At 42.8% G+C, this 23,325-nt stretch overlaps 1 protein-coding gene across 3 annotated transcripts in view; it reads right to left on the minus strand.

Annotated features, from left to right (window-relative positions):
- CPVL (carboxypeptidase vitellogenic like) overlaps positions 1–23,325 on the minus strand; it is a 124,203-nt gene that overhangs the window by 9,499 nt on the left and 91,379 nt on the right. For all 3 annotated transcript variants that reach the window (XM_072651031.1, XM_072651028.1, XM_072651029.1), the window contains exon 12: positions 15,823–16,005. In XM_072651031.1, coding sequence (XP_072507132.1) covers positions 15,823–16,005 — 183 coding nt within the window. The remainder of the gene's footprint in view (positions 1–15,822; positions 16,006–23,325) is intronic.

A 23,325-nucleotide genomic window follows, 5' to 3' on the forward strand; every position in this document is an offset into this window, starting at 1 on the left:
CTCCTTCCTCATCCCTACCTTTCCCAACCCTCTTTAACCTTCGTGCCTTCCCTGTGAGGCTGGGTCCAGTTTCCTCTTTGAAAACAAAGGACAAACAGCAATGTCCAGTTCAGTCTGCATTTATCCTTATTGGTATATGCTTGCTTGCACACTGTCTCCTCCTTAGACTGTGAGTTCCAGGAGAGTGGGAACTTTTTATTTTCTTTTTCCTTTCTTTGTAACCAGCACTTAGCACAGTACCTGACACACAGTAGGTGCTTAATACATGCTTATTGACTAGACTAGATCCAAGCCCCCTGCTTCACAGACAGCACTGCTGCCTCTTTTGCTCTTGTATTTGCCATTGGAAAGAAGTTGATTGGCTGGCAGGGCAGTTGCAAAGATGCCAAAGCTTTGAAGGAATGTTTCCAGTTCCATATTCCCTTGGCCCATTCTTGATGAGAGGCAGCATGGTGGGGGGCTGGCCATGGGGACAGCACAGCTGGGTGACCTGGGGTGCCTAGGTAACCTCTCAAGGCCTGGAATAGCTCTCCAAGACTCTAAGTACCAGATGAGTTGCTGATCTGCATGGGTGGCCTCTGGTTCCATACTGGAAGTTCCCCACATGGATGAAATCATGAACCCCTACCTCCTGGAAAGATTCTTCCCCTCTCTTTGACAACTGGTGAGCAGCCAGTGATGCAGCAACAGTCAAACAAACAAACAAAAAGCTTTTGTGGAGGAAACTGGGTGAGAAGTAAAGGAGAGGAAAACAAGAACACACAGAAACTCTTGGAAGCCAGAATCACTGAGATGTAACTAAATAGAGCCTTGGACCAGCGACGCTTAATATGCACTGGGTTTGATCCCAGCTCTGCCAATTAGGTACCTGGATGGGCTTAGGCCTTTCTGCCCTTTCATTTTTTTATTTGCAAAATGGGAAGTATGACCCGCAAAGCCCTTTCCAGCTCTCAGTTTAGGAGCCTGTGGACTGATTTGGAGTTGTGAGCGGTACCTTTACAGAATCACAGAATCTGAACCTTGGAAGGGATGTCAGCGGTAATCCCATGCAAACTTAGACCCCTTTGGGATCAGCTTCCCAGATCTTATAAAGAGCCTGCACAAAAGGTGCTTCTTTGCAGAGCCTGTAGTCCAAAGTAGTTCTTTAAAAAAAAGTTACCTATTTATCATAATGTTGATAAGTGGATAAATATTAGATATTATTATTTTTATAAAAGCTATATTTCACTTTATACATCTTGTATGTACACATTGTCTATCCCATTATTGAACTCTGAGTTCCTTGGGGACAGGAAGTGTTATTATCTTTCTCTGCAGCCTTAGTACTTTAGCTCAGTGCCTGGCATACTGTAAAGGCTTACTAAATGCGTGCTGACTGGATAATTAACTTTCTTCTGTGCTCTTAGCTGATACAATTTCAGGCTAAAAAGCAGTGGTGGTGGAGCTCTCGGTGGCTTTTTCCCTAGGGCAAGAGAAAACTAGACTGTGCTGCACACCAGATGTGGGAAGCACCAGCTGCACCAGTGGGTGAATAATAACCAGTCAGTGCCAGCAAGTGGAGGCCAAGAAGAATGCAGAGGCAGCAGGGCGCCAAGTCTATTCTCTGAGGTCGATTTCTGGCACTAAGGCAGAGCAGGATGTAGAGATTTACTCTCGGCTTGTTGTTTCAAGGCAGGTTTGTGTGGGGGAGAAACAAGAGTTGGAATGGATCTACCTCTGTAGCCCTCTGTTCGAGGCAAGGTCTGAGGACAACCTTGGAATCAAAATGCCCTAACAGGAGAACTCAGCTTGGTCAAGTTGGACTTAGGGGTTGAAGTCAATTCCAATGTGGTATTAAACTGAAAGGGCTGGTGAAAACGTAGGAAATCAGTCAATCAGCAAACACTTATTAAGTACCTACTACATGCTGAAAGCCACAGACTTGGAAACCCCTGATTACCAGTACTAAGCATTGCCTCTACTTTAACACAAAATGAAGCAAAACTCCTTTGTCCTGTTTGGAGATGAATCAAACAGCAAGCATGTATTAAGCACCTGTTGTGTACCAGGTCTGTGTTAGGCACTAGAGATACAAAGATAAAAATGAGATGCTGATATTCCTCACGAATAGAAAGGCCTAATGATTTATAAAGGGGGGGGGGGAGGGAGCATGAGGCAGTGTTTGGGGGAAAAAAGAGGAAGGTGATGCAGAAGCAAAAAGAAGAGTGGGGATTCAGATATCTATAACCTTCTGAGAGACGGCTGGAAGGAACCAGAGTTACTCTAAATGGACCCAGTTACTGCAGAAAAACATAACAAACATTAGGAACACAAACAAGCATTGACATCTGCCTTCTGGACAAAAGATGACCAGAAAGCAGCCAAATATTTTGGTGGAGTATGTTTCTGTTGTTTTCATTAGTTTATTTTTCAGTTTTTACATCCCTAGACCTAAATTCCAACTTGGTCTTTCCTCCCCTCTCCTCTCATATGTATTAGGAGCCTGATATTAATACTTGACTTAATCTGGGAAGTGTTTCAGAGAGCTTTTTATCATTGTGTCCATCATGTTTTTTAAAAGGGAAATTATTCTAATTAGCTACTTTTCTTCACTGTTTTTATGTCATAACTTAAGGATATGTGAAACTCCTCCCTTCCCCCACCGACTTCTTCTTGGGAATGTTTCTGAGCCACAGACAAGTGGTAACTGGATACCAAGGAGCTAGCTTCAGACTTGTCCAATAAATAATCTTTAGCACATTTTATCACCTAAGCTTTTAAGGAAACATTATCTCTCAAATTCCAGATTAGACAGAGAGGGAAGGAAGCAATGGGAGCCATTTGAAACAGTGATGAACTTGGAGTTATCAGACCTGAATTCAAATTCCTACTCTGCTATTTGCTGGGCCGTCACCAGCCATCTTGAGTTTTGTACTGCCACTGGACTCTGATGACTCTGGGAGAGAGAGTGAGGCTGATGACTTTGTGCAGCTCTGCCTCACTTAAATCCAATTCATGTGCTAGTCAAGACATCTCCCATGGTGTCTTAGTCCTCAAGAATAACAAACTAACTAGCCCTGTATCCATAATGGAAAGGGGATGGAATAGAGGAGGAAATCAACCATTTTGGTCACCACTCTACAGCAAGATCACAATATCTTGTAACTCTTTAGATGGAGGCACCTAAGAGGTACAAGGGATAGAGCACAGGGCTTGAAGTCAGGAGACTTGAGTTCAAATCTGACCTTAGACACTTTCTACTTGTGTGAACCTCACCTAGTCACTCAACCTCGATTTGCCTGTTTCCTCAGTTATAAAACAGGGATGATAACGGCACCTCCCTCCCAGAGTAGTTGTGAGAATCAAATAAGACCGTATTTGTGAAATGCTTAGCACAGTGATTGGCACATAGTAGGCACTTAATAAATGTTTGTTCCCTATCCTTTGACGGAAAAATCAGGACAGAAATAATGACAGGTAATATTTACACAGCACTTTAGGTCTACCAAGCATCATACATTATCTCAACTGATTTTTACAACAGGACTCTGAGTATATTAAAGAAATCCAGATTTAGACATAGGAGGGATCTCAGAGGTCTATTAATCCAATCTGTTCATTTTACAGGTTAGGAAACTGAGACCTAGAGAAATTATGGGACTTTCTTGAGGGCATCTAAGATGGAAGTAACAGAACTGGAATTTGAATCCAGGTCCTTGAACTCTCCACCCAGTATCCCATTGGCTCTGCAAAGCTCTTGGTAGCCCACATTCACGTTGCTGGTGGCCTTCACGCAGCGGTAGGATGACTATTTCCTTGGGAAGGTTATGCAGGGAATTCTTTGTTCTGTCTCAGGTGTCCCCTTGCAGCTGCAATGTGATATCCTGGGATACCCAGTGCTCCAGGAAGACAAATGCTGCTTTGTAAGCTTGTAACATGCATACCGACAATGGAGACTGGGATGTGGGGAATGAGGGTGAAGGGTGTAAAGGAGAATTTCAGACAGCAGAGGCCGTACCCTTCCCTGGGGGGGAGGGAAGCAGAACTCTTACTAAACAGGCTGCTGGTATGAAACAGGTCATTCAAACTGCTGACAAACCCACAGGAAAGCCAAAGGGCTAGACCCCAAGGATGTCTTAGGCATCCAAATGAAAGCTTACTGACTATTACCTTGGGGATAAAATAGAAACTCCTCTGTCTGGATTTAAACTGCCTCCACCTCCAATCTTCCTCCAGCCTCCCTTTCCAGCCAGACCAGGTTCCCAACTTAACCAGAGTTCATCACTGTGCCTTTGTACTGGCTGAACCCCAGGGAGCCTGGAATGCAAGTCTGCCTCACCTCCATGCACTTCCAGAATCTTCTTTCTTCAAGAATGCCACCTCTTCCTGATCCTCCCTGAAGTGCAAAGGTCTTCCCCTCCTCAGATGATTTTGTGTTTAATGACTGTGCACATTGCTGCCTCTTTACTCACCCTTAGAAGGTGAGCTTCTTTGTTGGTATACTTAATATTGAACACTGTCATGCACACAGTAAAATAAAAATAAATATCTGTTGAATTGAAATCTAGTTGTCCCCTAATTTATTTTGTATGCATCACTTTATGTATATGTGTTGTCTCCCCCAACAGAATGCTTATGGAGGGCAGGAGCTCTTTCATCTTTTTTTTCTTTTTTTAAATTTTTTTATTTAATTAATTTATTTAACTTTTAACATTCATTTTCACAAAATTTTGGGTTCCAAATTTTCTCCCCATTTGTCCCCTCCCCCCACCCCAAAACGCTGAGCATTCTAATTGCCCCTATTTCCAATCTGCCCTCTCTTCTATCATCCCTCCCTTCCCTTGTCCCCATCTTCTCTTTTGTCCTGTAGGGCCAGATAACTTTCTATACCCCTTTACCTGTATTTCTTATTTCCTAGTAGCAAGAACAGTACTCAACAGTTGTTCCTAAAACTTTGAGTTTCAACTTCTCTTCATCCCTCCCTCCCCACCCATTCCCTTTGGAAGGCAAGCAATTCAATATAGGCCATAACTATGCAGTTTTGCAAATGACTTCCATAATAGTCGTGTTGTATAAGACTAACTATATTTCCCTCCATCCTATCCTGCCCCCTATTGCTTCTATTCTCTCTTTTGATCCTGTCCCTCCCCAAGAGTGTTGACTTCAAATTGCTCCCTCCTCCCATTGCCTCCCTTCCATCATCCCCCCCACCCTGCTTATCCCCTTCTCCCCCACTTTCCTGTATTGTAAGATAGGTTTTCATACCAAAATGAGTGTGCATTTTATTCCTTGCTTTAGTGGAATGTGATGAGAGTAAACTTCATGTTTTTCTCTCACCTCCTTTCTTTTTCCCTCCACTAAAAAGTCTTTTGCTTGCCTCTTTTATGAGAGATAATTTGCCCCATTCCATTTCTCCCTTTCTCCTCCCAATATATTTCTCTCTCACTGCTTAATTTCATTTTTTTAAGATATGATCCCATCCTATTCAATTCACTCTGTGCTCTCTGTCTCTCTGTCTCTGTCTCTGTCTCTGTCTCTGTCTCTGTCTCTCTCTCTCTCTCTCTCTCTCTCTCTCTCTGTGTGTGTGTGTGTGTGTGTGTGTGTGTGTGTAATCCCACCCACTACCTAGATACTGAAAAGTTTCAAGAGTTACAAATATTTTCTTTCCATGTAGGAATGTAAACAGTTCAACTTTAGTAAGTCCCTTATGACTTCTCTTTGCTGTTTACTTTTTCATGCTTCTCTTCATTCTTGTGTTTGAAAGTTCAATTTTCTTTTCAGCTCTGTTCTTTTCATCAAGAATGCTTGAAAGTCCCCAATTTCATTGAAAGACCATTTTTTTCCCCTGAAGTATTATACTCAGTTTTGCTGGGTAGGTGATTCTTGGTTTTAGTCCTAGTTCCTTTGACTTCTGGAATATCCTATTCCATGCTCTTCGATCCCTTAATGTAGAAGCTGCTAGATCTTGTGTTATCCTGATTGTATTTCCACAATACTTGAATTGTTTCTTTCTAGCTGCTTGCAATATTTTCTCCTTGACCAGGGAACTCTGGAATTTGGCCACAATGTTCCTAGGAGTTTCTCTTTTTGGATCTCTTTCAGGCGGTGATCTGTGGATTCCTTGAATGCTTATTTTGCCCTCTGGTTCTAGAATCTCAGGGCAGTTTTCCTTGATAATTTCATAAAAGATGATGTGTAGGCTCTTTTTCTCATCATGGCTTTCAGGTAGTCCCATAATTTTTAAATTGTCTCTCCTGGATCTATTTTCCAGGTCAGTTGTTTTTCCAATGAGATATTTCACATTCTCTTCCATTTTTTCATTCTTTTGGTTTTGTTTTATGATTTCTTGGTTTCTCATAAAGTCATTAGCCTCCATCTGTTCCATTCTAATTTTGAAAGAACTATTTTCTTCAGTGAGCTTTTGAACCTCCTTTTTCATTTGGTTAATTCTGCTTTTGAAAGCATTCTTCTCCTCATTGGCTTTTTGAACCTCTTTTGCCAATTGAGTTAGCCTATTTTTCAAGGTGTTATTTTCTTCAGCATTTTTTGGGTCTCCTTTAGCAAGGTGTTTACCTGCTTCTCATACTTTTCTTCCATCTCTCTCATTTCTCTTCCCAGTTTTTCCTCCACCTCTCTTACTTGATTTTCAAAATCCTTTTTGAGCTCTTCCATGGCCTGAGCCCATTGGATGGGCTGGGATCCAGAAGCCTTGACTTCTGTGTCTTTCCCTGATGGTAAGCATTGTTCTTCCTTATTAGAAAGGAAGGGAGGAAATATCTGTTCACCAAGAAAGTAACCTTCTATAGTCTTATTTTTTTCCCCTTTTCTGGGCATTTTCCCAGCCAGTGACTTGACTTCTGAGTTTTCTTTCCATACCCACCACACCTGCAGATCCATCCAGCCAGGGCTTGGGGTCTGAGATTCAAATGCTGCTTCCCAGCCTCAGGGCTTGGGGCAGGGGCAGTGTGAGATTAAGTTCAGGTGCTCAGGTGGGGGCAGGGCTGCCATTCGGGGCTCAGTTCCCTCAGGGGGTTTATGCTGAGACCTTCAACAATGGATCTGAGCTCCTGCCTGCTCTGGGAGCCCCTGTCTGCTCCCACCCCTGCTGCTGCCTCCTGAGGGGGCCTGAGTTATGGGGACACCCCACTCCCCTCTCGACCAGCCAAAGAGACCCTCTCACCAACCCTTGTCACCTGTGGGTGGAGGGACCTGCATGGCCACTGGAGATTCTGTCCCTGAAGCCTGCTGGGATCTGCTCCTCTTGGTGTTGCATGGCCAAGGCAGGACTGGGCTCGGCTCTGGGTCCGGGGCCGGCGGACCTTTCATGTCAGGTTTTCAGGTCTCTCTGGAACAGAAATCTTGTCCGCTCCATTGTTCTGTGGCTTCCACTGCTCCAGAATTTGTTGGGAGTTCTTCTTTACAGATATTTTATGGGCTGTGGGTTCGGAGCTAGCATATGTGTGTCTTTCTACTCCGCCATCTTGGCTCCTCCCCTTCATCTTTTTTTCGAGCCTAGAACCCAGACCTTCAAAAATGTTTGTTGAATGACTGATAAACTAAGCCACCATGGAGCATCATCCAGCATGAGTCAATGTTCACACAGCAACAAAACTCGTCTTGGTTTGAAGGGGAAATGTAGAGGCAGTTCCTTTTTCGTTATTTTCCATTTTGGTCTTCTGTGGTTGCATTACTGGCCCCATGAGGATATAAGCCCCTTGAAGGCAAGGTCTGTTTCCCTTTTGTCCCATCAGTGCTAAGTACAATGTCTAGAATGTCATGGGCACTTGAAAAATCACTGCTGACTTTAACTGGATAGATACAGATAGAGTAAAGGATACCAATCATTGACCGCTGGAGGCTGCCTCTAGCTTTCAGTGAGAGGAAGGAAGCCTAGGTCCCCATGTGGCCTCAAGCAAGTCACCAGCCCCTGCTGCAAACCTCTAGATGATTTACACCACGCTATTAGGTTGATCGGAAAGAACTCTGCTGATATTCTCCTTAATGACTCACTGAGAGTTTGACTAAAAGAATCTAGACTCACCTTCCTAAGATTGTCTTCTACAAGGCTACAATCTTGTTTCAAAGCTCAGTTTTGGTGACACCTCCTACAAGAAGCCTTTCCTAATCCCCATTAGCACTTTCTCACCTTGAAATTACTTTGTATTTGCTAAATGACGTACCTCGTAGACTCACCTCCTTAGGTTAGGCTATGAATTGCTTTCTTGTCGTCTTTGTATTCACCTTATCCAACCCACTGTGGGTTCTTAATAAATGCTTCTTTGAAGGGAATCACGTTTCCCAGCACCTGGAGCCTTGGAAAAAGAGCTCTACATCTCACGTCCTCCTCTTAGCAGGAGGTAATAGGACGGGGGTTCATTTTGAGATGCAGCACAGAAATTTCTCCAACAAAGCCCAGACCATATTCCAGGGGCTTAGCTGCCCTTGGCCGTCACTGTCTGAAATCTGTTTAGCAGTCTCTTTCCTTCTTAATAAGAAAACAGCACTCAAACCTCTTCTTCCCTTCCCCTCACTATGAGCCAAAAGGGAATGTCAATGTCTTTGTCAATTGCTTTATTCTAATCTAATCAAGACATGGCAGCCCAGGATTTCTGAAGCTGCCACACAAACAAGCTATTCCTTTGGAGGAAGTCCATAAAAATCTCCATGAAGCAATTCTGATTTGAAAGAAAGAATTATCAAGGTGGGAAGGAGGGAAAAACAAAAAAAAATGAGAAAGACAGATCGTCAATTCTGGATTGTTCCCTTTGTGGACTAGGCAAGAATCTCTCAGTTAGAGTGCCAATGTTAAGTTTAGTGTGTACAAGTGAAATACAAATAGCCCTTCTGCTCTGTTTTCAGAAGCTCTGCCACCTCCTTTGCAGAAATGGAAGAGGGGCATGTGGTATTTCTCTGTTTCACAGATGGCCATTGATGCATCACATCCCTAGGCCAACTGACTGATAAGGGATCTCTCCGTGTTTGGTTCTGTTAGATCTCTACTGCTTCTGTGGGGCTCATTGTCTATGGGCCTCCTCCATGCTACCAAAGTCTATGCTTGCCTGGCATGGCCTTTGGATCCCAATGGCACATTGGACGATAGCTTAATAGACTGGACTGTAGCTTGTCTGGATTTGGTAACTCACCAAATCAAAGGCATTTATTTAGATGCTTTTCTGATTATAAACTCGTTATCCTGGCATTCAGTTCCCTATTAGCCATTCTTTCCATCCCTTCCAGTCCAAAGATCATTTTCACCAGTGGAGAAAAAACAGAAACAAAGCTGGAGTTGTGTAATGTTGGCTTCTTTCTGTCGTCCATGATTTGATTGCCCCACGGGTGAGGCAATCTGGTAGAGTAGAAGGAAAGTCAGCCCTGGAATCAGGAAGATGAGGGTTCAATGCCACCTCTGGCCCATAATGACTGTGGGCCCCTGAGTAAGTGGCTTAACTGTTCAGTGCCCTGTCAGTTCTCAAAGACTGCACGTTGCAAAATAGGTGATGATTGACCTTCATTGGAAGAGGGAGTTCTCTGAATGAAATCATAGATCTACCTAGTCTTTAAAAAGGCTCATTTGGCCTGCTGCCCCATGTACTGGAGCTATTCTTTCTTGAATTCCTCTTTTCCTCCAATACAACTAAAAAAGTCCTTTTTCATTGTTTTTAGCTTTCTTCACAAGCCCTAGCTAAGGCTAAGCATTTGGGCAAATACTCTGAGCTTCAACAAACAGAATTAGACCAAGGAAAGTGAAATGAGAATAACTTCTGTTTATGTTAAATACCATCCGTCATAGAATCACAACCCTCAGAGACTATCTAGCAACCCCTTTCTATTACAGATGACCACATGCTGACCTCATTGTTGTATGACCTTAAAACTTGGACAATGTTCCAGTGCCAGGCCAGGAAACTGAATTGCTTTCATTTGAATTGTCTTAGGAAGATTCTGAAAATCACCTGGCAAGGTAAAGTGTCAGACACTGAGGTCTTTTCTTGAACTAAGCTGCCAACATTGAAACTCTATGGCAGAGAGTACAATTCCGATGGGCTAGCTATGTGCTCAAATGCCAAATGTACATTTCGCTAAGAGACTTTTTTATTGAGAATTCACATAGAGCAAGTGCTCACATGGAGGTCAGAAGAAGCAATACAAGGACATTCTCAAAGTCACCTTGAAGAATTTTGGAATTGAGGCATGGAAGGCACTAGCACAGGACTATCCAGAATAGAGGCAAAAAAAAAGTGCTGGGTTCTATAAGCAAAGTAAAATTGTAGTTGCTCAACAGAAATGTGAGCTGTGCTCATTTAGAGACATCTCCACTCTAAATGTTTATATGGACTATTTGTGCCCAACTGTGGCAGAGCCTTCAGATTTCCTATTGGTCTGATCAGTCACAGTTGGACACACGGTACCTTGACCTCAACATAGTGATGTCATTTTGGTCCTCTTTGAACATGAAAGGCAACAACCAACCAATAGAAGAAGAACCATGAGGCTGTCGGGGAGGTAAAGTGCTTTAGGTAACTAAGTATCAGAAGTAGGACAGAAACTCAGAGCCTTGGACTTAAAAGCCAAATTCTTTCCCCTGTATCAATCAATCAATAAGCTTTAATCAAGCACCCACTATTAGTGCTTAATGTTTGCAACAAACTTTTATTAAAAGCCACTATGACTTTGTATTTTCAGTACTGAATTCAGCAGCCACAAAGACAAGGAGATTACATTCTAATAGGGAAGGCAACTGGGACATCTATAAATATGTAGAGAAGAAATAGAGAATAAGTGCAATGAAATACAAAGTATTTCAATATAAGGTGGTTAGAGAGGAAGGGTCCTTGTAGCTGGGGAGATGAGGAAGAGCTTCATGCAGAAGGTGATGCTCAGGCTGTACCTTTAAGGGCTAAAGAGACACCATGAGGCAGTGGTAAGAAAGGGGCATCTTCAGACTTGGGGAATGGTCTGTTCACAACAACATGCGTTTATCAAGGGACTGTGCATGGCTCTGAAGACACAAAGCCCCTGCGCTCAAGGGGCTTCTGCTGCTTCCAAATAGATCATTTCACCTAGTCCTCACAATGACCAAGTCCTATTTCCCCCATTTTATCTATGGGGGAAAATGGAGAGATGAAGTGACTTGTCTTGAGGTACACAGATAAAAATGCTGTGGGGCTGTTGGATCCTCTAGGTCTTGATCATGATTTCATCCAATTTCAGTCTCACTGTGGATATCACTGTAAAGTGACTTCAGGTCTTTGAACCTGAGGAGGGGGCATAATCTCTTGTTACACAGGTAATAGGTTCTAGGGGTAGGATTTGAAGTCAGATCTGACTCCAGAGCTAGCCTTCTTTCCCCTGCATTAATCAGTCAATCCAGTAAAAAATAAGCATGTATTAAGCACCAACTGCACCAAAGGGGCTGGGAATATGAACACACATAAAATGAAACAATCTCTCCCCACAAAGAGCTTCCATTCTAAACAAACGTATCAGCAGATCCTTCCCAATTTAAACACCTGCAGGAAGGGGAAGGCACTCTCTCTGTTTTCAGGATGACGGACTATGTGTCTGCTTTCAAAAGATCAGGCTAGCTAAGTTCAGAGAAATTTATCATCAGGTTGGCCACAGGAAGATGGGATTTTTGAGCTATGACCACCTTCAAGACTGGGGCTGTGCTGTCTGCTAGAGGGGGGACCCACACCGGTGCAATCACAAACCCCTGAAGTATAAAATACTGCAGAGTGGTACAGTTTTATAACTGGACCACAGCAATCATTATGTCTACATAAGGAAGAGGAAATTGAGACCAAGAGACAGAAAGTAATTTGCTTAAGGTCACACGGCAGTTAGCTGCCAAGCTTTAAAAGAGACAAGCACAAAGGAGTCACAGGCGGGGGGCATTGCAGACTGGGTGTAAAGAAAACTTCCCTGACAATGAGAGTCATCTAAAGGGTAATGATGTGCCTTATGAAGTAGTGAGGTCCTCATGAAGTCAAGCTGGAAGGGAGATGACATGTCTAGCTACAGCCTTTGAGGCTTTTCCCAATCCTGGCATCTATGATTCTGGAATCTCAGAACCCAGTACAGAAAATATAAAGAGGAGGGAGCAGAGCAGGGGAGGGCAACTGAGACTTCCTTTTGTCTGATCTCTAAGAGCCAGCCTGGACCCACAGACTGGTCCATGGTCATTCTCTGGTTAAGAATGCAATAGGAATCAGTTTCCCCGAGAAGCTTGCTGGAGCCTCCCTAAATGTGGGAGGCTAGGACTGGGGGGGGAGCTGTCATCCTTGTTAGAGGACAATGGGGGCCCCCACCCAGAGACAGGTCGACTTTGGTTTCGGTCTTAAAATGAAGAGCTGTGGTGCTTGGCACAAAGCAAGCTTTCTTTCTTGGCAAACAGAGACACACGCTTCTGTTTTATGCAGTGAATGCTGAAAAGCAGGTCTACAGTTGAGGTCCGTTTTTTTCATTATTAGACGCTTGACATTTGTGCAGAGTTCCAAGAACTGAGCTTCACAGAGAATGCCTTTGTTACTGCACGGTTTTTTCCTTTACTCCCCTTGTCTCCAGCCCCCACCACTCACAATATTGGAACAGTAAGGGAGAAGGATCTCCGCCAACATTTGAAAACCACCTATATAAAATGCAGATCCCTCGCTGAGCAGTGAAATCCTCCCCAGTGCTAACACATGTGGCTCTTGCTCCTTTTCTTATCCTGTTTCTGGCAGACAGAAAAGTACTGTTTCCTCCTCAGATCCTTCTCAAGGAGGGTCAAGGGGCCTTGGCAGATATTGGCCACAATCGTTAGCCTGGAAGCCAAGTTACCTTTTCCACCTCTGAGGCGTGATATCTCTCAGGAGAAGCAATCTGGCCTGCCAGGTGGGTTCAGATAAAAAGCCAGGCGCCCACCCCAGCAAATGCCACACAGCTGAGATCTCCATTGACACCGAGGGCAAGGCTGCCGATAACAGGTGGCAGCAGCAGCTGTGGGCCTGCCATGTCCGGAACAGATTTCCGCCAGCCTCCACCACTTTCCAAGCACGACTTGAGGGCTACCTCCTACGTGAGGCCTTTCCTGATCCCTCCCAGTTGCCAACTCTCTCTCCCTCTTTAAATTACTCAATATATTCTCTGAATTTTCTTGACTGTGTAGGTGTTACATGCCTCCCAACCTCCTATTACGAGGCTCCTGCCTCGTGCAGCGGCTGCCTTCTTTCCTCTTTGATTCCCCTACTCATTAATGATCATTAAAGATCACTAATTACTCATAAAAGATCATTAATGATCCTTCTTGACTCTTTCATACAATTCTGTATGTAGAGAATCACAATTTGCAGCTATACCTGTTTACCTATTTACCTTACTGCTGCTAGTATATCTTAGGAAGCTCCCTGAGAGTGGGAGACCATACCGATTTTTTGTCTTTGTAATCCCCACCCCCCCCATCCACCCAACCCAATGTTGCTCTTGCCCTTAATAATTTATTGGATTGAACTGATGGTACCACATTTTAAGAGCACATTGAGAATTATGGGCAGAGGCATGCTGTGATTTGGAGGACCTTCCAAGGATCCTAATGGATTCAACACTTGCCCTCCCTAAGCTCAAAGAGGTCCCTCTCCATCTCGAAATAAGGTCTTGAGAGAAGGTCAACTCAAGTCAGATCAACAAGCATTTGTTAAGTACTTACTAAGTGCAATGTATATCATCTGCATCCTGTGTGAATAGTTCTTTACCTGAATAACACATAGGTACAACTGTGTACCCCCAAATATGTTCAAGTTTTCCAACTTATACCATAGATTTCCAGCTAAAGGGGACCTACGAAGCCATCTGGTTCAGCACCCTCATATAACAGGTAAGAAAACTAACGCCTGGAGAAGTAAAATGACTTGGTCAAGGTCATGTAACTAGCATGACATAGAGGAAAAATTTGAACTCAAATCTTCCTGATTTCAAGCTTATCTCCCCAATGCAAAATTATTGCAACACAAGACATGTCCTGAAGCTCCAAAAAAGTAGCCCTGTTCCAAATCAGTTAGGTGAAAGATTAGGCACCCAAGTCAACTGTGGCTCATGAATGGGCTGCACTTTGGCGATGGTATAAGAAATACTCACCAAAAAGAATGAAGAAAAGTATAGGGGAAGATTTGCATGAACTGATGCAAAATAAAATTGACAAAAAGGGAATCTGAACGTGAAGGTTAAAAAAAAATCAAAACTGAATATTATAATGTAATATTGTAATGATCAAGCCATTGTAATAAAATTATAAAGATCAAGGCTGGACCCCAATGAAAAGATATGATAAAATCTCCCTTTCTGCTTTGAAAAGGTTGGGAACCACGAGTGTGGAACACTATCTATGCTGCTGAACATGGGTGACAATGAACTGTTCTCTTTTTTCTTTTTTAAAATTTGTTATAAGGAATGGTTCTCTGGGAGGAAGAAGAAGAAGGATATATTGGGAAATCAAGGTGACAGAAAAACCTGATATCAATAACATTAAAAAAATTTCCAGCCTATCCAAGAGACTTTTTAATTTTTTAAAAATAAATTTTAATAATATCCTTTTGGTTTTGCCTTGCTTAAATTTCCCTTTCTTCCTCCTCTGACCCCTCCCCCAAAGTCATCCTTTACCACAAAGATATTTTTTTTAGGGAAGAAGAGAAAAAAACATCTGGCAAAACTAATCAGTACATTCCCCACCCTACCTCCCAAAGAAACCAACTCTGAAATTATACGCCTCATTCCCTATCTGTGGAGTCCACCCCATCCTCACATCTCAGAGGAATGTGCGGAGGTAGGTTCTCACACCTCTTCTTGGGGGCCAGCTTGTGCCTTGTAGTTTCACAACATTAATTTTTGATAGTTTTGTGATTACTGTTCTTTCTACTTACCTCATTGTAATCATTCTATATATTGTGTTCTTGGCTCTGTTTACTTCCCATGGCATCAGTTCATATAAGTCTTTCCATGCTTCCCTGTATTCATTATAGTCATTGGATTTTATAGCACAGAAAAATTTGATTACATGCGTGTAACCAAGGGAATTTCTTAATTTAAAGAAATCAGTGCTCTTGGCTGAATGTATCTCAATGCCTTAAGGATCTATACTTTAATCAACATGGGTACTCCTTCCACCAGTGCAAATGGCAGCTTTCCTAGAACTTAGCAGATGGGTTTTCAGAAGCCAAAACATCCATCCTTTTGTCTGGCCATCTTGGGGACAAGGCTCTCCAAAGTTGGCCAGCCTGCTCTTTCAATAAAATCACACCATCCATGCAGAGGCTCATGCTTTGGAGTCTTTCCAGTTCAGCAAAACCTGCCAGCCCCTGCACTTGGCTGTGGTAGCCTGCAAGATTCCGGGGTCATCTTACCTCTGCAGTGAGACATCAGGAAGGCATGAGTGGAACAGAATTTCAAATGCCTCCTTCCCACATTCTGCCTCATTGCTATGATCATGTCTTACAACAGGGGAACCCTTGAAACTCCCTATTCAGTAAATGACCCTCTGGCTTTGGAAGAGCTGCTAGACATTTGGGGTGGGGCAAACTAGGTGATGCAGTTGATAAAGCAATACATGTAATCAGGAAGACCTGAGTTTAAATCTGGCCTCATTTCATTTACTAGCTGTGTGGTGCTGGGTAAGTCACTTAACCCTATTTGCCTCAGTTTCCTCACCTGTAGAATGAGTTTAAGAAGGAAATAGCAAACCACTCCAGTATCTCTGCCAAAGAAACCCCAAATGGGTCATGAACAGTCAGATGCTACTGCAACAACTCAACGACAACAAAAGATGCTCTGGGGAACCCTTTCCCCTCCCCGCCACCTGCTATTTTTCTATACCTGGTGAAAATCTCCAACTTGCCGTACATAACCAGCCACTTCCACATCGGAGCTGTGCACCTTCCAAATTTTTTTGTCCACCTTCTTGTAATCACGGAGTCCTTTCCAGTTTGTGACCATCAGGGAGCGTTCAGTGAGGGGCGCTGCCACTATGATATCTAACTGCCCGCTGTAGATCAGCACCTGCAATGAGATCCAGAGATGAGGCAGGAAATGAAAATGCAGGGGCTTTGATGGAATCCATTGGCTACATTAGCCAAGGGAAAGTGCCTGACTGCCACATCAATCAGCCCATCTACAGTCCTTTATTAGGTGCCTACTACGTGCAGACACTGAGGTAAAAATAAAGAGGAAGACTAAAAATGGCCTCTGCCCTCAAGAATCTTACATTCTAATGAGAAAGACAATGCATACAAATCAGAACATAAAAAATAAGCAGAGATTAGATGGAAGGTAATCTTAGAGGGGAGAGCACTAGCAGCTAGGGCAAATAGAAAAGGCTTCCTGGTGCATGCGTGCACACATACAAACACGCATGTACACATGTGCATAGTATAGTGTGTACACATGTACTAATCCAAGGCTCAAAATGTGGTGTTCAGAGGTGGCATCACTTTCACCCAGGCATGCAAATTAGCAATACAGTTATCAATGAATCTCAGAGTTGGCAGGAGCTTCAGAGACATCAACTACATCCAGTTCTCAGCAAGAATCCCTTGACACTCCTAGGTGTCAAGAAAGTTTTTGCCTCAATAGACACAATGGGGAAGTGCACCACCTCCTGAGGGAGACCTCCCACATGCTGGACAGCTCTCATTACCAAGCTCTTCATGACCAAGTGCCTTCCCTGGTGTCCTCCTTTGGACACTCTCTGACTTGTCAACATCTTTCCTAAACCATGGTGCCTCAGTTACAACCACACTGGTCTCCCCAGAGCTGAGCACAATACTACTCTCACCTGATTCCTGAAAGCTGTGATTCCCTTAAAAGTAGCCTAAGATCAAATTTGAATTCTCAATTATCACATAACAGAATTGATTCATGTTGAGCTTACAGTCTACTAAAACTCCCTAATCTTCTTCAGATCAAATAGTCAGTAGCAAAGAGGGTCTGAAACAAATTTAAGAAGCTCTGGCTTTCCCCTAAAATTTTTCACATTTTTCAGAGGAATTGCAAAACTTTGAACATTACTTGTAGAGAGACAGACAGCTTCTGTTATCCATGGATACAGGTATGTGTGAGTTGAAGGTACAGGTATTTTGAAAATGCGAATTACACTTAAGCACAAAATCAAGCTTAATTGACTTACTTCAGTGTTATATTATAAATTAAAAATCACTCAAGTTTTTTGAAAGACTTTATTTTTAAGCTTACTGTATGGTCATCTTGCAGAGTGTAGTCATGTCTCCTTCCTCTGTGACTATCACTAGGATGGAAAGTAAAAACCTATTTAAAGCAAATTAACACCTGAGATCCCACGTTTTTGTCATGCTCAAACTCTCTTTTGGGTACCCCAACCTTGTATTCACCCACTAGTTAAACCAACATGGTACTCACCCACAAAATAATGAAAATATCCTTTCCGTGTGTCTGTTCTACCCTGAATGAATATTCAATGATTACTCCCTGGGTATGTGACAAGGATTCTTTTCACTAAGAAAACATTTTGCTTTGAGCTAATATCTCCTCTGGTATGCTGATAAAAGAACCGCTTTGGTGGGGGCTTGTGAACTATGGTTTGGAGAGGATGATGACTAAAACTCATAATGTGTCTTCAATATGAAGGGGCATTCAGGGAAACCTGCCTTTGAAGGGAAACCCAGGGGCTAAAGGAGAAACATCAGTAACCAAAGGCAGCCAAATATAATCACCATCCCCCCTTCAAAAAAGCAGGCAGAAATAATCTTATGTCTACCCTTCTCTATTTTTGTAAAAGGTAATTTTCAATTTGATTTCGAATATATTCCCACAAAGTTTCCATATCTGGAATTCTCTCTCTGACTTCCTTCAAGTCCCAGCTAAAATCCTACCTTCTACAAGAACCATTTCCTGATCCTCCTTAAAGTTTGTGCCTTCCCTCTGGTGATGATCTCCAAGTAATCCTGTGTACATCTGGTTTATGCCTAATTGTTTGCATGCATCTCTCCAGCTAGAGTGTGAGCTTCTTGAGAACAGGGGCTGGGCATTTTTTATTTTTTTTATTTTTTGCCTTTCATTGTATCTTCGGTGCTTAGCACAGTCCCTGGCACATTGTGAATGTTTAATTCATTGTCATTCAATACATGCTTACTGACTTGTTGACGAGCCTTTTTCCTTCATCCCCCAATAAGGATTTCCCTAATTCCAAGTGAACTTTGTCTCACTTGGGGATCCAAAAAGAAAAGATCCTAGGATAACTCCTCAAGTTGGGTACGGAGCATTCAGGAACTTCTGCCTTCAAGGCTCAAGTTTCTGAAAAAGATTTAAACACACCTTAATAACACAGGACTTTTGTACCGTCCAAATCCTCAAGCAGCAGCCCAGAGATATGGCTCCCAGTAAGATAAAAGGGCTTTGTGCGTCTAATAGAGAAACACATGTTCCCTTTATGTTCTTTAGTTACCATCACTACCCTCCCCCCTCTCCCCACTCTCCTTAGCGAAAATGAAGGGGAAAAAGTCAGATGGGCTTAAAGCAGCCTCTCCAAATCTCATCTAGGCTCATGCAATAAAATATTTGTATTGTTTATTCAAAAGAGTTGCTCAAAGAACTTGATTCCTTACAGCCTTTGCAAAAACCTCCCGCAGCTGTTGGCTCCAACAATGTGCAAACAATTACATCGGATCTGGACCATTGGGAAGGGCTGCAACACTGCCCTGTACACACCGCAGGGCTTGATTAGAGTTGATTGGCTAAGATAATCATCTAGAAAGTCATTCATCCCTGGACCTACACTGAAGAGAGAATGATCCCCAAGACAAGCCAGATGCGCACCTAATTCGTTCCATCTCCTTCTGGGGCATGTGTCAGATTCGTCGCCCCTATCAGGCATGACTCAAAGGAAGGGAGAGATCTCCAAAGATACTCATCACCATGTGACTTCTGAGAAGTGTGGGGGCATAAAATTATCATGGACGAATGCCTCCAAGTGTAACTGCCAACACAGCCAGACACTCTGGTGAAGAAATCCTCAGCATAGAACTTCCTGGATACCTCTGGGAGGATCTGAATGGTACAACCTTATTAAATTGTCATTAAGTTGTATTTCCTCTGTAAAGGGGAGGCAGGACCCAGAGATTAGCTAAGATGCTCAAAGACCCAGAAAGAAAACAGCTGAGCTACCTTGCTGAAGTAGACTCATCATCCTTGGTCCTTTCCCAATAGGGAATGTCCTGCAGGTACTTCAGTGGAGATCAATCCCAATGTGCCAGAAACAAAAACAAAATACGTCCTCTGCCCACAACTGTGGCATAGGCAGACATGGTAGCCCTTGTACTGTTGCTGACCCCTTGGAAATTTCCACCATATTGCCTTCCCTGCAGTGCTAACAGCTCTTATCTATATTCTTTATTCTCATTATACTTGACAAATGCAAAGCATTTTCACAAAGATTCAGCTAGTTCATGTGGGGAAACTGAGGCAAAGTGACTTTACAAGGATGTTTAGGTGCCAAGGAGTCAAACTAGGATTCAAGCCCAAGTCCTTGACCTCCAAATCCAAAGCTCTTGCCACGACACCTCCATTCTCCCATTTGAGTTTCATAACAATTCGGCAGGTAAGGAAGATGTTTTTAGACTTTTTTCTTAATAGAAAGGGAAACCAAGGCTCAGAAGTGACTTTTCCAGGATCACACTGCTACTAAGTGGCCATCTTGGGATGCTGTCCCCAAGTCTAGTATTCACTTTACTAACGAAAGCTGTCTTCAATTTTCATACAATTAACGTTGCCAACTATTATCAATAAAGAATGACTAGGTCTTGGGGTATAATGGAAAAAGCATTGGATTTGGAGCCAGCAAGACCTGAATTCAAGTCCCACTTCTTACATGTGACCCTGGACAAGAAGCTTAACCCCTTCTTGGCTTCAGTTTCCTCATCTGTAAAATGAGACAATATCAATGTCTATCTCACAGGTTTGTTTTGAGGATCAAATGAGATTATGTATGTAAAGCATTTTGTAAACGTTAAATGCTATAAAAAGTTAGGAATGATGATGGCAGCCCTTATCACCTCTTAGAAGCTGAATATTTTCCTACCTAAAGAAAAATGGGAAAGGTGTGAGTTGCATCAAAAGTGACAATTAGGAATCTGCTCCGACTGATTCTCTGCTCAAATATAGATTATACCTCACCAGGTCATCCTGCAAAGACCAACCCTCAGTTTACAAACAGTGTCTCTAGGGATTCAGAGACTGAAGGATGGAGCTGCATTCACTTGCCTTTGCGATATAAGGTCTATTATTTTTGGCAAGTAGAAATATTTTCCTTGCAGAGCAAGAAAGACATTTTTAACTTCTCAGTTGTACATAAGTCAAATGCAATGGGTAAAAAAAAATCAGATTAAGGATCAAGTGAAGCAGCTCCCTCTTCCCTTCCCCCAGCCTCTTCATTTGTGGGCCTCCCCCAGGAAGAATTCCAGTGGTTTTATTTTTAACCCACCATATTTATTCTGCCATAGACTATGACAGTATTCCAGCTGGGTGCTCCTGGAGCCAGAAGGATGGAAGAAGGCTTAGCAACAAACAGTTCTGTGAGGGAGGCACCAGGATTCCCATATCTCAGAAAAGTGGAGGAAGTCGCCTCTGGCCAGACTGGAGTCAAAGCAGGTTTTCCTGACTTCCACACCTTTACCACAATGCCTCTTGACAAGGACTTGACAAAGGACCTTCTCACTCTTCCTAGAAACAGCTGCTGGCATAGACCACAGGATGCTGAGCCTGGAGTCAGCTCCTTATGCCTACTAGCTGTGTGGTGCAGAACAAATCACTTCACCTCTGGTTGCCTCAGTTTCCTCAATTGTAAAATGTGGGTAATAATAGCACCTCCCTCCTAGGGTGAGGATCAAATGAGATATTTATAAAGAGTTTAGCATAGTACCTGGTACATAGTTGGTGTTCGTTCCCTCCCCTCCCTTGCTATACATACCATCTCTCATCTCTGCACCTTTGTACTGGTTATCTCCAATAACGGAGAAACACGCTCATCACCTCTATCTCTTGGAATCCCTCCTTGCATGGAAACTCCAGCTCAAGCAGAAAACTACAGCATTTTTATGTCACGGACCCCTTTGGCAGCCCAGTGAGTCCCAAGGACTCCTCAGAAGCATGCTCTTAAGTGTATACAATAAAACGTATGAGATAATAAAGGAAACCAATTCTATTGAATACAATTATGCCATGCTTTAGTAAAAAACAAACAAACAAGGTCAGGGAACCCATGTTAAGACGCCCCATTCTTCAGGAATCCTCTCCTGACTGCCCCTACCCTGCCTGTTCTCCCCCACCCCTATCCCCACTCCACCCCCACAGGTACTAGTACTTTCCCCACAAATTACCTTGAATTGATTTTTTATGTTATTGATTTTTATATCGATTCCTGAAGAATGTAAGCTGCTGCAGGGTGGGGATGATTGGGATTTTTGTCTTTCCAAATAACAGACACTTCATAAATGTTAGTTTAAGGAACAGAAAGGAGTTACTTGGATCATAGAAAGAATTTGGGAGGACTCCTTCCCCAATTTTCAAATATAGTCGATATAGTATTGGAATTAACTGTTCTTTAAATGTTTGATAGAATTCACTTGTGAATCCATCTGGCCCTGGAGATTTTGTCCTAGGGAGTTCATTGATGGCTTGTTCAATTTCTTTTTCTGAGATGGGGTTGTTTAAATATTCAACTTCCTCTTCTGTTAACCTGGGCAATTTGTATTTTTTAAAATATTCATCCATCTCATTTAGATTATCGAATTTGTGGGTGAAAGGAGTTACTTGTAAAAGGAACTCAGAGAAAAGGCACGGTCTTGAGGTGCTAAAAAAAAAAAGTAGTCACTTTCCTCATTTCTTGAAGCACAAAGGTCAACAAGGTGGGAGAAGGACATTTAACCTACAGACAAAAATTCATGAAAAAACACATCTTTCGGCACTAAGCCTTTCGTTGCTATATTGTGGTCTATCTCAAACATCTCTGAGGTTTGGGGGTCAGTGACACAAATAAACCAAGTATTCTTTGGATGGAATTTCTTGACCTTGACACTTGGCAGTCAAGGTCAAAAGGAACCATTCCCATTTCCAAATTTGCAAAAGGCAGTGAAAGAAAATTCCCTTTAAAAGGAAGTTGGCTAAGGCTATAGAATCATAGACTCAGAGTTGAAGCACATCTCAGTGGCCATTAGTCTAAAGGCTACTCCCTTCTTCCACTCCCCCTTCCCCCAAAAAACAAAAGAACTCTCTCTCCAATATATCTGACGAATATTATCCAACCCTTGAAGCTAGGTGGTGCGAGGTGGTAGTGTGGGCTTGGAGTCAGGAAGACCTGAGTTCAAATCTAGCCTCTGACAATTCCTAATTGTGTGACCTTGGGTGTGTCATTTCACCTCTGTCTCAGTAAAATGAATACAGTAACAGCAACCACTTCCGAGGTTTGTTGTGAGGATTGAAGGAAATAATAATTATGAGATACTTAGCACATAGGAGCACCTAGGAGGCACTTAAGAAATGCTCCTTCCCTTTCTACTCTCCCTTTGCTTGAAGAGGGAAGGAACACTATGGCTTCCCAAGGGAGACTCTAAGTACTAGGAAGTTTTTACTTACATCAAGTACAAATTTGCTTCTCTGTAATTTCTCCCTATTGCTTCTAGTTCTTCTTTGGTCAATTAGAACAGTCAGTCACTCTTCTACATAACAGCCCCCCAATACTCAAATGCAGCTCTCAGGCCCCCCTTTTACCCCTCAGGCTAAACTTCCCAATTTCTTTGATGAATTGATCATGGTCCTCTCACATTGCTTGTGATGCTCAGTGTCATTCTCAAGGTCGCTCAGGTAGTCAGGATTTGAATCCAGGACCCCCAACGCTAAATCTAGCCTGCTACCCATTGCACCACATGACCACTTTCAGCCCAGCATTGGAACATCCACTTAAGAAAGGTTTAGGTCATAGTCTATGAGAAAGGCCTAGTGACTTAACTCTGATTTCACTCCAAGAAAGAAATGAAACCCCCCAGATGCCACAGGGTATCAGGGGTGTACAAAAGGCCCTCTCTTGCCTGTAGTTTCTTCAACTGTAAAATGAGAGGTTTGGACAAGATACTTTCTGACATCTCATCCAACTCAAGCTTAAAAAATCACCACTATCATTCTTTAATTAGTGCTTTAGGATTTACAAGCAAATTGCATGTTATCTCGCTTTATCCTCACAACAACCCTGTCTTGATCCCCACTTTACAGATGAGGACCCTAAGGTAGGCAAAGGTTGAGTGTCTTGCTCAGGGTCTGAGTCAATGCCCAGGGCCAGTATCTGAGGCAGAATTT

This window comes from Notamacropus eugenii, chromosome 3, assembly GCF_028372415.1.
Source record: "Notamacropus eugenii isolate mMacEug1 chromosome 3, mMacEug1.pri_v2, whole genome shotgun sequence".
In the NCBI taxonomy this organism is placed as follows: domain Eukaryota; kingdom Metazoa; phylum Chordata; class Mammalia; order Diprotodontia; family Macropodidae; genus Notamacropus; species Notamacropus eugenii.